This window comes from Enoplosus armatus, chromosome 2 (assembly GCF_043641665.1).
Source record: "Enoplosus armatus isolate fEnoArm2 chromosome 2, fEnoArm2.hap1, whole genome shotgun sequence".
Taxonomy (NCBI): domain Eukaryota; kingdom Metazoa; phylum Chordata; class Actinopteri; order Centrarchiformes; family Enoplosidae; genus Enoplosus; species Enoplosus armatus.
In genome coordinates, this window is record NC_092181.1 from 4,646,671 (window position 1) to 4,661,399 (window position 14,729).

Below are 14,729 nucleotides of genomic sequence, written 5' to 3' on the forward strand. Positions count from 1 at the left end.
TGATCACACACACAAACTCAAGAATGCTCTCCAACAGCTCATTCCTATTGTCCAGTTTGTCTTTTGGTTGTGATTTATTGATGAAGCTCAATAAAACATTCACACTGTATATTTCTATTGTGGAAACAAACTTTTACCTCCCTACAGAATGGTCTGCAACCTGTAATGATTACTGGAAACTGTAATGTTCCAGATGCAACTTGTTATTCATTTTAAGGTGCATGCACAGGAGTGCAAAGGAGTGAAAGCAATAAGCAGGTTATAGTAGCGTGTATAATTTGAATATCCATGTTTGTATAACTGTAACATTGTAATTATACATGCAACAACATGCACAATATCACATGTCAGTTGTTTTGTGTGTCACATGCACCATGTTGTCCAGCCAGCTGTACTCGACTGTAAGTGCTGTAATGATGATGATAATTAAAAGAAATCTGATGTACAAAATCATATTTCCCGGTCCCTGTTTTCGAGACTAACTTGATGCTTCCAACCAGGCGAAGCAGGCAACTTCCCCGGGGAGGACGTATCTAGTATGGACTAGAGCAGTGGTTCCTAACCTGGGGGCTGAGACCCCCACAAGGGGTCACAAGATATTGAAAAAGATAGGAAAGCAGAAAAAAACATACTTTCCTTTAATCTTTGCTTTTTTTTCTTGTGAATTACCAGATAATTTCACCGCGAAAACGTATTCAGATAAAACGAGGGAAAAACGGTCACTCTTTCAGTAAACAAATCCAATCTGTGAAGAGGGGTCGCAAGCAGACATTGCTTCATTTGAAGGGGTCGCAAGCTAAAAAAGGTTGGGAACCACATGACTAGAGCAGACCACGTGGAGTGGACCAATTAGGTTGTGTTTTTTGGCTGTAATGACACAGTATCACCACTAAATGGCAGCAAACATCTTTTTTTCTTGCTTCACCTTCCCTGCTTCACAGAAATAATGATGTGATAAGAACTGTTTCATATATGTTATATAAGTTAACAAGATAAAGACACATTACCTTGTCAGGATGCCATGGTACAGATCAGTATTCAGGCAATATGACATGTTGTGGCCATGTTCTAATAGTAATGATGTATCTTCATTCACAGAATCAACCCAGATGAATAGCTGCATGGGAGAAAGTTACAATCATTCATTTCTAACAGAGCAGTACAGACATACAGGGAGAATTAAAAACCTGTTCAATGAGATTAGATACAACAGATAACATCTCTATGAAGTGTATAATGTCCAGTGTTGGTTGAGTTGGTTTGAGCACGTTTTGTCGGGATGAAATATTGTAGGTCATATAGCATTACACTTCCCTTCTGATCGGCTCTACTCAAGCTTCCCTGAGCCGTCTGCTTTGCTCGGGCACATCATCAGCAGTAATTACAAGAGGAGACATTGGCTCATTCATTTTCCCAGCTGGCTGGGTTTGTCTATCCAAAACCACTGATTGACTTGCTGTTGTTACTTCCTTGTCTAGCCTTCAGGCTTTTGTAACCCACCAAATATTGTTACAAGTGGAAATCCCCGGTGATATCATAGTGCGTTGTGTGCTTTGGCCTAGATTTTTAGGTAGACATGAGTTTGTTCTCTGACTTATTAAAAATGGCTGGCCTGCTCAAGTGAGAGCCTCTCCCCTGGTTCCCCTGCACTTGAACAGTCTGACCTCAGCCCACTCTTCTATTATTCACAGCTACAGATCTGACTCGGGCAGACAGGTGTGTGTGTGTGTGTGTGTGTGTGTGTGTGTGTGAGACACAGACAGCCTGTGACAGAGCAGGGTGTGAACCCCTCCGGTTTCCATCTACATAAACAAGCTTTAAGGTCTTTGGATGGAGATAAATCTGTGACACACCCAAAATGTTTGGAAGGGAACTCCTCTTTCCAGCAAACACAAATTTCATGTACTTACATTCTCTAGTGCGGCTGGGAAATTTATAATTTAATACTACTAAATTGTATGCAAAAGAACATCAGTTATTTGTATCAAAAGAGCAAAAAGCTGTGAACCATAACACATTTTCTACATTAAATTTAGTTGAGCCACTACCAAAACCTCAACCTATAAATATCATATTACTTAGCTTCAATTTCTTTTAAATGTCCAACAGCATTGTAAATTTTGTAACTGTAGTAGCTCTGAGAGGCTTTAATAAGGCACAGAAGTGACTTAAGCTAAATCCCTAACATGCTCACAGTGACAATGCTGTTTAGTAAGTTTAATGTTTACTGTGTTCACCATCCTAGTTTAGAGTGTTAACATGCTAACATTTAGTAATTAACACTAGACACAAAGTACAGCTGAGACTGATGGGGATGTCATTAGTTTTGGTAGGTATTTGGTCATAAACCTAAGTATTGGAAACATTCAAATCTTGACTTGATGATGGTGGTAGAGTGAAAAGTCAGAGGATCGCCAGAGTTATCACAATTCATCCTGAGGGGGACATGAATGTCTGTACCAAATGTCATGGCAGTTGTAGAGACATTTCACTGAAAACCACAAACTGGATGAACAGTCGGTTGCAGTCATCCTCCGGGGACCATGAATGTACAAACAATCCTGGCAATCCATCCAATAGTTGTGGAGATATTTCAGTCTGACCAACAGACTGACATTGTTATCCCTGGAGCCATGCCGCTAGCATGGCTTATAATAAAACCAAGAAGTGATGATGTAATACAAACAGCCGAAATACATCTGGGGACAGGAACCAGTTGTACTCTGTATGGAACCTACATCGTAGATAGTATTGTGGTATTTGCCGTATGCCACAAGGCAATTGGATCCATCTGAGTGAACATTCTGCACTAAGCTCAGTCCTATACAGTCTGAATCCAGCCTGACCTGCATGTATGTGTCAGGTATTGCAATTTAAAGTCATGGCATTGCTTGACGGAGACGCAGGCTTGAAACACACAATAAAAGCTTGCACTGAGCAGCATTCAGCGAGTGTACAGTTCTGCCTGTGTTTAGTATTGACTTGGGATGCGCATACTTTTTCTGTGACACTGACGTGCAGCTCCAGTAGCAATAAACAAGGAAAGATTGAAAATGTGATCATGGGAGCACTCTGGGGAATTTCTTGGTACATAGAAAGACTCAATTTTCTGCTTCACATCTGCTATCACCGCTGTGAATTGAAGCTTATCAGGATGGAAAGGCTGAAACACACATTCTCCACAAGGTCAGTCTCACATACATTCTTAATGAAGCAACTCCAGGCTGTACATCATGGGGAAATTACAGGGCAGGGTTCCTGGCTCTGTGGTTGCAGGCAGCTCCGGGAGAGAGCTGATCACGCATCCAATTACTGACTGAACTGCCAGGGAGCAAAGCAACAAGATGACTCTATCTCACCTGTGTTATCCCTTATAACATCATGTATACAAACTGTGTGTGTGTGTGAGAGAGAGAGAGAGAACGCTGTGTCACGTTCTGACAACATGACTCCAGACTGTCAGTAGCACTGTAGCATTGTGAAAAGGTTGTAGTAGGCGCTGCAAAACACGCTCCGTTGCTCACCTCAGCTTCCTCGTCTAAAAGTGTTTTCCTACCTTTCAAAGAAAACACTCCCCGATTAGAACATGCACTTTCATGTCTTCTGTCATGAGAGTAGACAGTCTGAGTGAAAAGTTGGCTAATGTTTCTTTCTTTTCTTTTTTTTTTGCTCACTTGTGCAACGAAAGCGAAGAAATTGACAGAGAAGCCAAAGAGGAAAAGGACGAGATTCCTGCAGAGCAATTAGCTCTTGTGCTACTGTGAGAGCTACACTTATTGTGTTTACGGTGATGGATTTCAAGACAAGGCTGCAGTGCACATACTCCTGTGTAAATAAATGGATCTATGGTAGATATGGAAAAGGTCACATAAAAATGTGCATTCATGAATAGAGAACAGTGCATTCTAAAGCTTTATTTCTCTATTTTTACAGCCACACTAATCAATACATTTATAATACCAAAAAATTACTAAGAGTTATACAGAAGCCCTGAGAGGCAAGTGAGAAAAACATTTCCGGTGATCTAAAGTCTGATCTGAATTGTTTTCTCTCCTGTGTTTATGACTCAGCAACAGGTGAAAAAAAAGTTACTTACATTTTTTTCATCTGTGAAACAGGTGGGGAGAACATGGATGTAAACAGGAAACTGCTTGCTCGCACGTTCACTATATCAACTTTAAAAGCTGATAATCTGACAATGTTGTGTTTAGAGCATGTCACCTTTAAAGTTGATATGGCAAACTTGTTTGCAAGCATGGTTATTTAAACATCCAGCACTTACAGTACAGTGTCTGCCTACTGTTTGGTGCTGAGCAGGTAGTGTACGGTGGGTTTTTAGAGCTTTTTCCACTGAAAACATCTGCCTGGTGCGACTGAAAACATCTGCTGTGAGAGTGAACCAAAACAGTTTAGTTGAGGTCCTCAACAATGAGCTGACGCTCACTTTAAAGCTCCGTAAAGCCGAGGGCAGCTGTTTTCACATGGTCATTTGCTTTTAAATGTCCTTTGACAGTAGCTGCATTCAAGTCATTTCTCTTCCTAAACATGTACAGTTTGATTTAACATGAAGTATGCTGAGACATGTGCAATGGCATAAGCCTCAGCATAACTCACATGTCCAGCCTTATGCTTGATGATCATGCCTGTGATGTTTTTATGTTAATTATATTTATAGTGTGGGCTTGGGGCTACTATGCTGTATGTTAAAGTGTTGTGTGTGGTAAAGGGGGGAGGGGGAGTCTCTTTCAGTTGGACTAGAAGAGACAACACACATATACAGGACTGCACTGTAAATAAACAGGTGCACAGCCCACACTCACAAACACTGCACACATACACGCACTCACACACACACGTACACACGGTACCAACTCCAATCCCTGCAGGTTCAGCCAAAAGGACATTTATTTAATGTGAGCTGATGGCAGTCTACATACATGTACAACACTGTGCCCAAACTGAAGCCAGAGGGAGACAGAAAGGCAAGGAGGGGGAGGCAGGGGGAGGCAGGGGTCTACACACTGAAGGGAGAGGGAGAGTGATAGATAGTGAGAGCTACAGAGGCGCTGCGGGCACTCTCGTAATGGTCTGAGGACATCACTGCATCTGATGCTCACAGGCCAGAACTGCAAGAGTACAGAACAGAGAAGTGGAAGAAAGGAAACAGAGGGGGAGAGGAGATGGACGGCTGAGGAGGAGGAGGAGAGAGAGAGGACAGAAAGGAAGATCAGTGTAGCAGATGGGTAGAGGGTAAAAGAAAGGAGACTAGACTAAACTAGAGGAAGTGAATGGGTGACTAAGAGGAAGACAAAAAGAGAGGACGAACATTAAGAAGGTGATGCAAAGAAGACGGGGGTGGCATACATGAGTAAGCTCACAGACCAGGAAGCAGATCGTCAGCGCATCACACCAACAGACAGCTTGAGGCATCTCCATATAAACTAATGAGGCCACACACTGACTCCTACACACACACACACACACACACAAAACAATGCAATACTCCATCATGTGTCATGGCGGTGTAAGGTGTGCTGTCTGCGTGCCCTGAAGAGGTTTTCCTTCCCCGCTGACAGCACCACACTGAAGCTCAGGCTGTCTCATTAGAGGTAATTATGGGATGCAATATGCTTTAGCAACTGGACGCATGCACCAGAATTCACCACATTGGTCGGCTGCTGCACTGATTAAAGATGAAATTATAAACTTATTTCATCATCTGCACCACTGCTGCGCAGAAAGGCTTGTTAATCAAAATAGCGACATATAACGTCCTTGTTATAAAATGCACAGCCTGTCGGCTGGTATTTGAGCTGTGCAGAATGCCAAGGTGTTTAAAACTGACTGACTGGGAATTTAACGAGGAAAAAAACAGCATGTGTAACAAATTAGACAGTAAATGGGACGCAAAAAGGCAAAATTGTAATGCTAAGCCCTCAATTTACGGGGGAAACAAGGTTGTTACCCCATAGTGTATTGTGTAATTTCCCCCCGGGGATCAATAAAGTATTTCTGATTCTGAAAATGATTAACGATGAACAATAATAATAAAGTGTTCTCGTGCCACGTACAGTCAGTACGCAACAGTGAGGCGGCTTGGCCAGAGAAAGACATTAATGCACATGAGTCGTGGGCACCTGATCAGCAGGCTAGAAAAACCATTTGCCTTTGCTGAGTGAGCAGTTTTCATTGAAATGAATGGGCATGCATGTTTGAGTACATCATTTATTGTTTGATACATCCACAAACTACCATCAGTGGCTATAAACCTAGTTCAGTTGTACACAAAGACCCACCTCACCTGTTCCAACTTGTCCTTACTGCTCATAAACACTTGAAGCTATCCCTTTGAGATGTTTTCTCTTGTCCTGCATGTCGTGTTTACATAATCGTTGCATGGTCACTGTCAAACTGTTTGTGTTATAAATTCAACCTTCAGATATGTTTCTGTTGGCTTGTTGAAAATATAAGTGAATAACTAGAGGAGAGGAGAGAGCGGAGGATGCCACATGTGATGCCAGTGACAGTGAGAAGGAATGGACACTGGAGGATGAAGCAAGAGGACAATGAAGAGGCAGAGGGAGGAAAAACAGGATTGTGAGAAAGGAATGAAAGGAGTGTAGAAGGGGCTGACACACTACTTGCAAAAGAGGACAAGGCTGCTGAGAGAGGTGTGTGTGTGTGTGTGTGTGAGAGAAGGGAAATGACTCCCGTTTCTGGCTCATACCTGAACTGGATTTGTGGACTTTTTGTTGTTGTTGCTCAGTTGCATCGGACTCATCCTTCCCACCTGTTGGGGGATAAGAGGACAAGGATGAGGCAGTGACACACAATCACTGCTCCCATACTTTAGGTTGGAAGGGAGATCATTTCACTACTCCCCCCCCCCAAAAAAAACAACCACACACGCAGGGATGCCACCAAAACCCTGCTCATCAAGTGCACTACTGAGCATGCGCTAAACAAGCCTTGAGCTAATTGTTCATTGAACATTTACATGAGTAAAGTTTTCCAAAGTGGAGGGGGGCGGGGTGATGTCGCCCCGCGTTGGAGATCCCTGTGTTTCCTTTAGTCATCGCGTCTCGTACAGCAGACGAGGAGGACGAGGATGACCGGAGGGGACAAACCCTGACGGAGATGACGGCGTAGTGCGCAGGAGCAGCCAGCTGACAGGTGGCTGTCGTCATCACCGCACGCGGGCTCGACTCTAGGACAGGAACCACGCAGAGGGACAAGCTCGAGATGTTTGATATAAAAACACAGCTGAGGTGGGGGGGGGTGAGGGAGCGGAATCCAAAGTGACTTTAGAGGCGAGAGTCCACTCAAACACAAGCACACAGACATCGCGCGTGTGTGAGAGAGAGAGAGAGAGAGAGAGAGAGAGAGAGAGAGAGAGCACCACCAACAGTCTGACAAAGCAGCACTCCCCCGAAGTTTAACATCCCCAGCGGTCCACAGAGGGAGTTCTGCTCCGCCGCTGCCATGGAGCCTCGGAGGTGTACCGGATCTGTATTGATCGGAGTTTACCTGTTGGCGACATTCTGCTGTCAAGGTGGGTCACTGGTGGATCCTTCAGTCTCTTTTCCTGTCTGTCAAAAGCTGCAGAGACCTAAAGAAACGAGACGCATGTTTTTTTTCTTCTTTGTCATTTGAGCATCATTGACGTGAACATGCCGTGAAGACACACTGCCGCTCAGTTCGGCTGTTAACTGCACATCTGGCGCAGGAGCATCTGTATCCACTACTGTCAAAGGCTTGTTCTTGTTGTCCGTAGCTTATTATAGATCCTTTTTTTTTTTTTTTATTAGAAAAGTTTCTTTAGAAGAATATGTATCTCTTCAGAAAGGCAACTTAATTGTGAACTCGAAGCGACCCGATCACCTTTACGGATCTACAATAGTTGATGCTTGTGTTATGATGTGTAAAGGCTGCTGAATCCCTGAAGATCAGCGCAGTTTAATACACTGCTGCATTACTACATTTGCAAGCTGGCAGCGCGTGGGTCAGTGGGGGTTCGTGCGCGCACGCGAGTGAGCCTTCTTTAATAGTCTGACAACATCTGGCCCAGAATAAGGAGGGCGTCCCGCCGATGATGCACGAAGCCCATTGGGGCCGCTCATCCCTTCAGTGTAATCTGCAGCTAAAGGATTGTTAAATGTGAGTCTACAGTGGACCAGAGCTAGAGGACCCTCTGAGGAGGTTAAATCTCTGTAGTGTGTTTGAATCCCTGGTTCACATTCTGGACCTATTCTGTGTGTGTTTATAAATGGTGATGCCCCCCTGCTAAATATATTCAAGAGCAGTTTCACAGACACCAAAGTTAAGTCAGAAGTTCATCACAAGATCCCAAATCACCGTAAGTAAACATCTTTGAGCCTTCGAGGAAAAGGTAGTATCGATTTTCTACCTCTTTTACCCCTCAATGAAGTGAAGGCTTTCCTTCTTGAGGGGTGATATGGTGTCCCAGTTGACATTGGTAAGAATGTCTGGGACTACATTACAAGGAGGACTCAAGCTCCATCAAAGGTACAAGGTGACATGTTCCCTGATGTTCACATAATTAGCTGTTTGTCTTATTATGTCCCCCCCCCCCCTCCTCTGTTCCACACGCAGTCCCTCCACTTAGTTTCTCAGGGTACAGAGTGTCAAATGTAGTCTGGACACAGTCTGGACACAGTGTTGACATTGCTCACTGAACTGTGATTATCTGAATCTGCAGTCGGATTGTCACATATGTTTCCAACAGTGGTTGTTCATTAAACTTGAATTGAATGATTCATGCGTCTGCATCCAGGATGGAATTATTGGACTCAACTAACCAGTATGTTTATATAAATAATGGGGGGAAAGGACTGAAGTGTGAGGGGAAGAGGGAAGTGACGAACTAACAAATTATCGCTCCGCTTTGCAGTTCCCCTTGGCTCGACTGAGCGTTTTAGCATCTTTCGGCTCATTGTTTTGTTTTTGTTTTCTGGGCCAGCAACCTCACTGTTTTGGTTCACTCTCACCATTCTCATCAACCTCGTTTCCAGACGTACCAGGCAGCTGTATTTCAGCAGAAAAAGCTCTGATGAGCCCTCCTTACGCTACCTCCTCAGCACCAAAAGGGATACAGACAAAGTTAGCATCTAGCAGGTGAACATAGTGGAGCATATAGCAGCTAAAGAGACAGATATTTTCCTTCAGAGTTGGTGGAGACCAAAAGCTAAAAAGAGAGGACTTAGGGAAAATTAGCTGCTGCTCAGGAAACTTTTTTTTAAACAAACAATGGGCCTTTCTTGTAAATGTCCAGCAAATATGTAACCAGGGAAACCTGCATGAGGCATGAGATTACTCTACGTGTAGTCTTAGGTCAGAGGAAATGCTCCTTGAAACACTTGCTTGATATTCCTGAGGAAAATAAGTTGACCCGATCAGACTCTGTTCTACTGTCTCCTTTGCTTTTCAGATTCTGAATATGTATTGATCTCATTGAGATATCTGTGAACCTGCTGCTTTAATGTGAATTGATTCTAAACTTGGCCAAGTCTCCTCGATGTTCGGAGTGCCTGAGGCTAATCAATACTTAATCTGTCTCTGTGGTGGGATAGCCCTCGTGAGGTCATGGTCTTGAGTTGCATTCAGTAAACTCCTTCAGATTGCAGCTAAGACCCTAACAGGCCGCTTACTGGAACGTTTCTGTAGCTATGCACATCATGAAGGGAGAAACATTCGCGATGAACACTATAATAACACATCTAATATGATCATGTGAAGAACACATTATTTGTCCAGCAACACTAATGTTAAAAATGACAAGTACATCCGTCAAGCAAAATATAATAACGTACAAGCCAACATCTAGATATGCAGTAGCCATGACAACACGATGTAAACGGGCATTACAACCTGTATAAAATGAAAAGTATCTCAGGGGTTTGGTGCTTGATCCCATCAGTTACTGGCCTTTTAAACATGTTGTAATTTTGCGTGTCACCTGTTGTAAATATTGACAGTTCGCTCAAATGGTCGTGGTGACAGTGGTCCATTGTGTCTTTTATTTATTGGGTATTTACAGTATTGTTCTTCCTCGAGCTATTCCTTTTGTCTGTAAACCAAACTGCCTCGTGGGGACATTAAAGATTGACTCCACTCCACATTGTCCTACTGTCCTCAAATGTCCCTCTTAGTGTGAAGTTAATATTGCTGGGAGCAGCAAGCTGTTCGGGGGTGGCCTTCTGGCCCTTTAAAACTCCAATATGGTGCTCACTAAAATGGTAAAAGCCCAGATTAGGATTTTGTTTAGAGGGGTAAAATATTGTCTAAAGTTCTACAGCTGCTCACGACAACAGGTTTCTTAACATGACCTGCAGAGAAGCTATGGGAGTTCATGACTTTAAACATAACTATTTCATATGTAGTCTTATTTAATATTGGTTGCATGTCGGTGTTTGTCCCAGTGTCTCAGCACTCCAGCATTTACTGGTTCCATGGTTCTACTAATGGCAGGTCTCACAGTTGTGTGCAACTTCAACGATGTGTTGATGGCGCTTAGAAAAACAGTGCGAATGCAAATAACTCATTCCTCTAGAAACTGAGACATCATGTAAATAACTAATAAATGACCACCGTATGTGTCTGTGTGTACCAAAGATGTACGGTAAGTAAAATATGTATCAAGACATAAATATAAAGCCGAGTAGAGGGAGGAAGGAGTTGTTGTGGATCTGTTTCATTTTTAAATGTTTCTGTTTTACTTTGAAAATGAATGAATGATGATGTGATGTCATCGGGGTTATCTCATCTTAGGCTTGGAGACAAATGTGTAACCTGTGTTGCAAACTGGAGGTGGATATGAGTCCATTGAAAAGATGCTATCCAGTTGTAATGTGAAATGTAGCATTCTTTCTTTATTCCACATATTGTTGTGATAAAATTGTGTGATTCTGCCAAATTGTATTCAAATAGATCCACAAAGAAAAAAGGGCATTTTTGAATTTCACTGAACTGATTCACGTGATATTCGATTTGGATTTGTATCGGGGAACACTTCATGTCAGACCTGTGGCAGTTCTTTGTCTCAGTGATTTGTTACACCTGTGAGTGTCATTGTCTGTGACAGGAAAAAAAACGAGCACGCCGTGGACACCAAGTCTGTAAAAATGATTTTGAAGGCAGCGAGTATTTTCAAGGGTGAACGACTCATAAAGTGAATTGCCTGTGTGTCTAGTGCTGCAGCCTCACAGCAATAAAAGCAACACTTTTTATTTCTAAACAATACAACTGAGCTTTAATGACTGAGGATCGAATGAGGCCCCCAGTGGGCTCTGAAATGGAAATATGAGCGGTCACTAATGCGATGAGGGAGATATATGGCAGCCATTTGAAATTGATAGATGCCTTCAGGCTATGTTAGGCCTGTGTTGGTATGTTCAGTGTATCTATCGAGGCTGTGGATCATGTAGCAAATCAGTGCTGGCTTTATTGCTGAAAATTGAAAAAGAAAAAAAAAAACGGTTGCGCTCTGGGAGATGCAAGAGAGAATAGACGTGGAAGTGGGGCAGGAGTCCTGTATGTCAGAGGGAGGATGGATGTTAGGAGGGTGGGGCTTTTTACAGGAAAAACAGAGGATAAGGCCTCCCGTAGAGCTTGAAATGTCTTAAAATGTTTTAAGTGAAGTGAAATGAGATCTTTAAAGTCCCCCTCGACTGAAAAGTATGTTTTTCTTCTTGTTCCTACAGTTGGGTGTTTGAGCTTCACTGTGCAGAATGATGTATGTATGAATGATGTAGTTTGACATTAGAAGGCTGTTTTCACATTTGTCTGTTTCTCTGTGCTCATTGAAAATTTGATCAGTCTGCAACTTATAGAGAATGGACTTTAGTAGGAGACATCTAGCCTGGGAACCAGACAAATCTGCTCTTTTTTTCTTTTCTTTTTTTTTTTTTTTTTTAGAAATGAACAAAATTTGCATATTCATAGATTCTGGAATATTTTAATGAGATAGAATGAGTAGATGATTTTAATGCGGAAAAACAAATCAGACACATTATCGTCACAGGCAGACAATTTTTATGTATGTTTTAACATGTCTGGGGGGAATCTTTCAGCTTTTGGTAAAATGGATGGATGTCCAGGTAGTGTCTATAGGTAGGTCTGTCAACTGAAAATGCCCCTGATACAGAATATGACGTCACGGTTCAACATCATATCCTGTGTTCTGAGCAGAGCAATCACATTCTGTAAACAGTGTGTGAGAGTGATGCTGCAGCCGGTAGCCCGGCAGTGTCTTAAAATAAAAACACATTTGATAACAACACCATGGCCACATTTTTCACAGTTGTTTCAGATGTTTTATAGACCAAATGGTTCATCAAAAAAAATAATGGTCAGAATAATCGATAATAAAAATAATTGTTAGGCGCGGTAATGAGACTTACCGATCACGGCCCTCCACGAAATAAACCAGCGAGTTGTATTTGAAAGTCAAGCAGATTCACTTGAACACTTTCGGTCTATCGTGCGTTTGGGTAAGAGACATCGTTGTGACATGATAACCATGTTACAGCGGCACAAGAAACAGGAAACAGATAAAGAGCTATTTAAAATGAACAAACTAAGCAGAAATTAACAAAAGACATTCAAAAGCTGAGGACATTATATAGTGTAGTGTGCATATAGTATATAGTGTAACTGCACAGGCCATATTGAGATAGAAGTTTGACTAATTGAAAATGGATATATTCATGAAAAGTGAAAATCCATAAATTGTGAGTGGAGTGGAATTTTGTTGATTGATTGATCCGTTAGCTGCCACACACACACACACACACACACACACACACACACACACACACACACACACATCAGAAGACTCAAGGTAGAGAAGGTGTGAAAGCAGGAGAGGGAGAGTGCAGACTGAGTGACTTTTCTTCCTGTTTATATTTTCCACACTTCAGTAGTTGCCCTCAGGACTACACAACATAATGAGGCAGTAATCTGGTCTTTCTTTAAAACCCTCATGACCTCCTTCAGTGTGACAGCTCACACTGTCAGCCAAGTACACTGGTTGTAGTAAACTGATGTTGAACAAGAGATTAGCTATCTGTTCTTATCCCACACAACAATCTTGTAACAGCACTTTTTCTTCATGAGGACAGAGGCTTTGATCTTCCTCATTTAATCATCTGTCCATCTGTCCGTCCCTCCCTTCATTCATTCATTGCTACATGCAACAGCATGGAATGTATAAAACTAATGAGGCACGTTTATTTGTAGAGCACCTTTCAACAACAAGGTTAGACAAAGCTCTTTACATATGCCATAGTGACACTGCTTTCATTTTCCTTGTCTGTCAATGATTGTAACAAAAACAGGGTTAGAAAATGTCTCTTCTTTAAAAGACCTGATCTCTCTAACAGATATCCGCATATGAATGTAGAAGATTTTGATATCTGAAGCGTTCTGGTTTCCGTTTGTAGTCTGAGTAGTATTGACCAATCACGTTTGAGAAGGCTTTGGTTGCATGCAGGTAAACAGTCCGTGTAGAGAGCAAAAGAGGTGGAAGGCATTGGCCAAAAAGCAATCTCGGAACCCATCGGCTGTCCTCAGACAACGATTTAGCTTTTTTATCAATCTCAGAACCCTAGAGATGAGCTTTTTACTAGCTTTTATTAAAATGTATCTGCACTCAAATCATCATCAGATGATAGCCGGTGGATTCCTAGATTGACAATCGGACTGTAAATATTGACCGGCACACGGCTATCCGCTGGCTACACCAGAAGCCCCAAAACATCGGCCGTTGCCCACAGAGGCTAGATCGTCGTCAGCCGAGAGCTGATGGGTTCTGAGATTGTATGAAACCAGTTGATTAACACCAACATTGATAGAAAGCTTTAAAGCTAAATTCCAGTATATTTCAACATGGGTCTTATTCTCATAATTGTGTCCATTCTGACTGTGGGTTATGTTAATTTTGCACTTGCCACCTTCACTGTGGAGATTTGGGGAACACGGAGCCTGGCAAAAAGACTGTAACGTGTTATTGGGGTACGCAGGGCGAGCGTTCAAATAAACTTCAGTTTTACAGAAATCATTTCAAGCCCAAGCCACGATTATGAGCATAAGAGCCAAGCTGAAAAGTACAGCTAGAAATGTTTACTTCTTTCAGCACCTATGATGAATAAGTTCTGGCCAGTTCTGACAGATTGTGACATTTTGCCCTTGCAGGACATGTTTTCACAAGGTACCGTTTTTTTTTTTTTATCATCTTAGACTCACACCACATTACATGGCTTGACCTTGCAAAACAAAATGAAGCTCGGTCTTATTGATCCACACAACATGCATCTATATTATTAAAAAAAATACTTGTCCTCACCGAAAAGAGACAAAACAAGAGGCTACATGTTTGATAGAAGGATCGTGTTACAGCGCCCCCTTGTGTGGCTGTTTAAAGTACATCTACTCGCTGAACAGTATTTTTCTGAGGGTGAATATTTACGTTCTTGGTTTCACCTGTAACCACAAGCAACAGAGAACGTGAGAAGTTAAATAACTTTAAATGTGATCGTTTCAAAGTATATTTTGCCAACGTCTTAAGGCACTGACTGTCCTTTCTTTTCATTTATGTTTTTAACAAATTAGCAGATACTTTACATAAAAAGCAATGCACTATTAATAACCTTGGTAAGCCTGTGTAAATACAAACATTCAGCACATATTAAAAAGAAGGAAGCATACAGAGA

At 42.1% G+C, this 14,729-nt stretch overlaps 1 protein-coding gene across 1 annotated transcript in view; it reads left to right on the forward strand.

The window, feature by feature from the left end:
- The first annotated feature begins 7,482 nt into the window (after positions 1-7,482).
- LOC139297086 (neuronal acetylcholine receptor subunit alpha-7-like) overlaps positions 7,483-14,729 on the forward strand; it is a 37,140-nt gene continuing 29,893 nt past the window's right edge. Inside the window, exon 1 of the mRNA XM_070919678.1 lies at positions 7,483-7,552. Within this exon, the coding sequence (XP_070775779.1) occupies positions 7,483-7,552 (70 nt within the window). The remainder of the gene's footprint in view (positions 7,553-14,729) is intronic.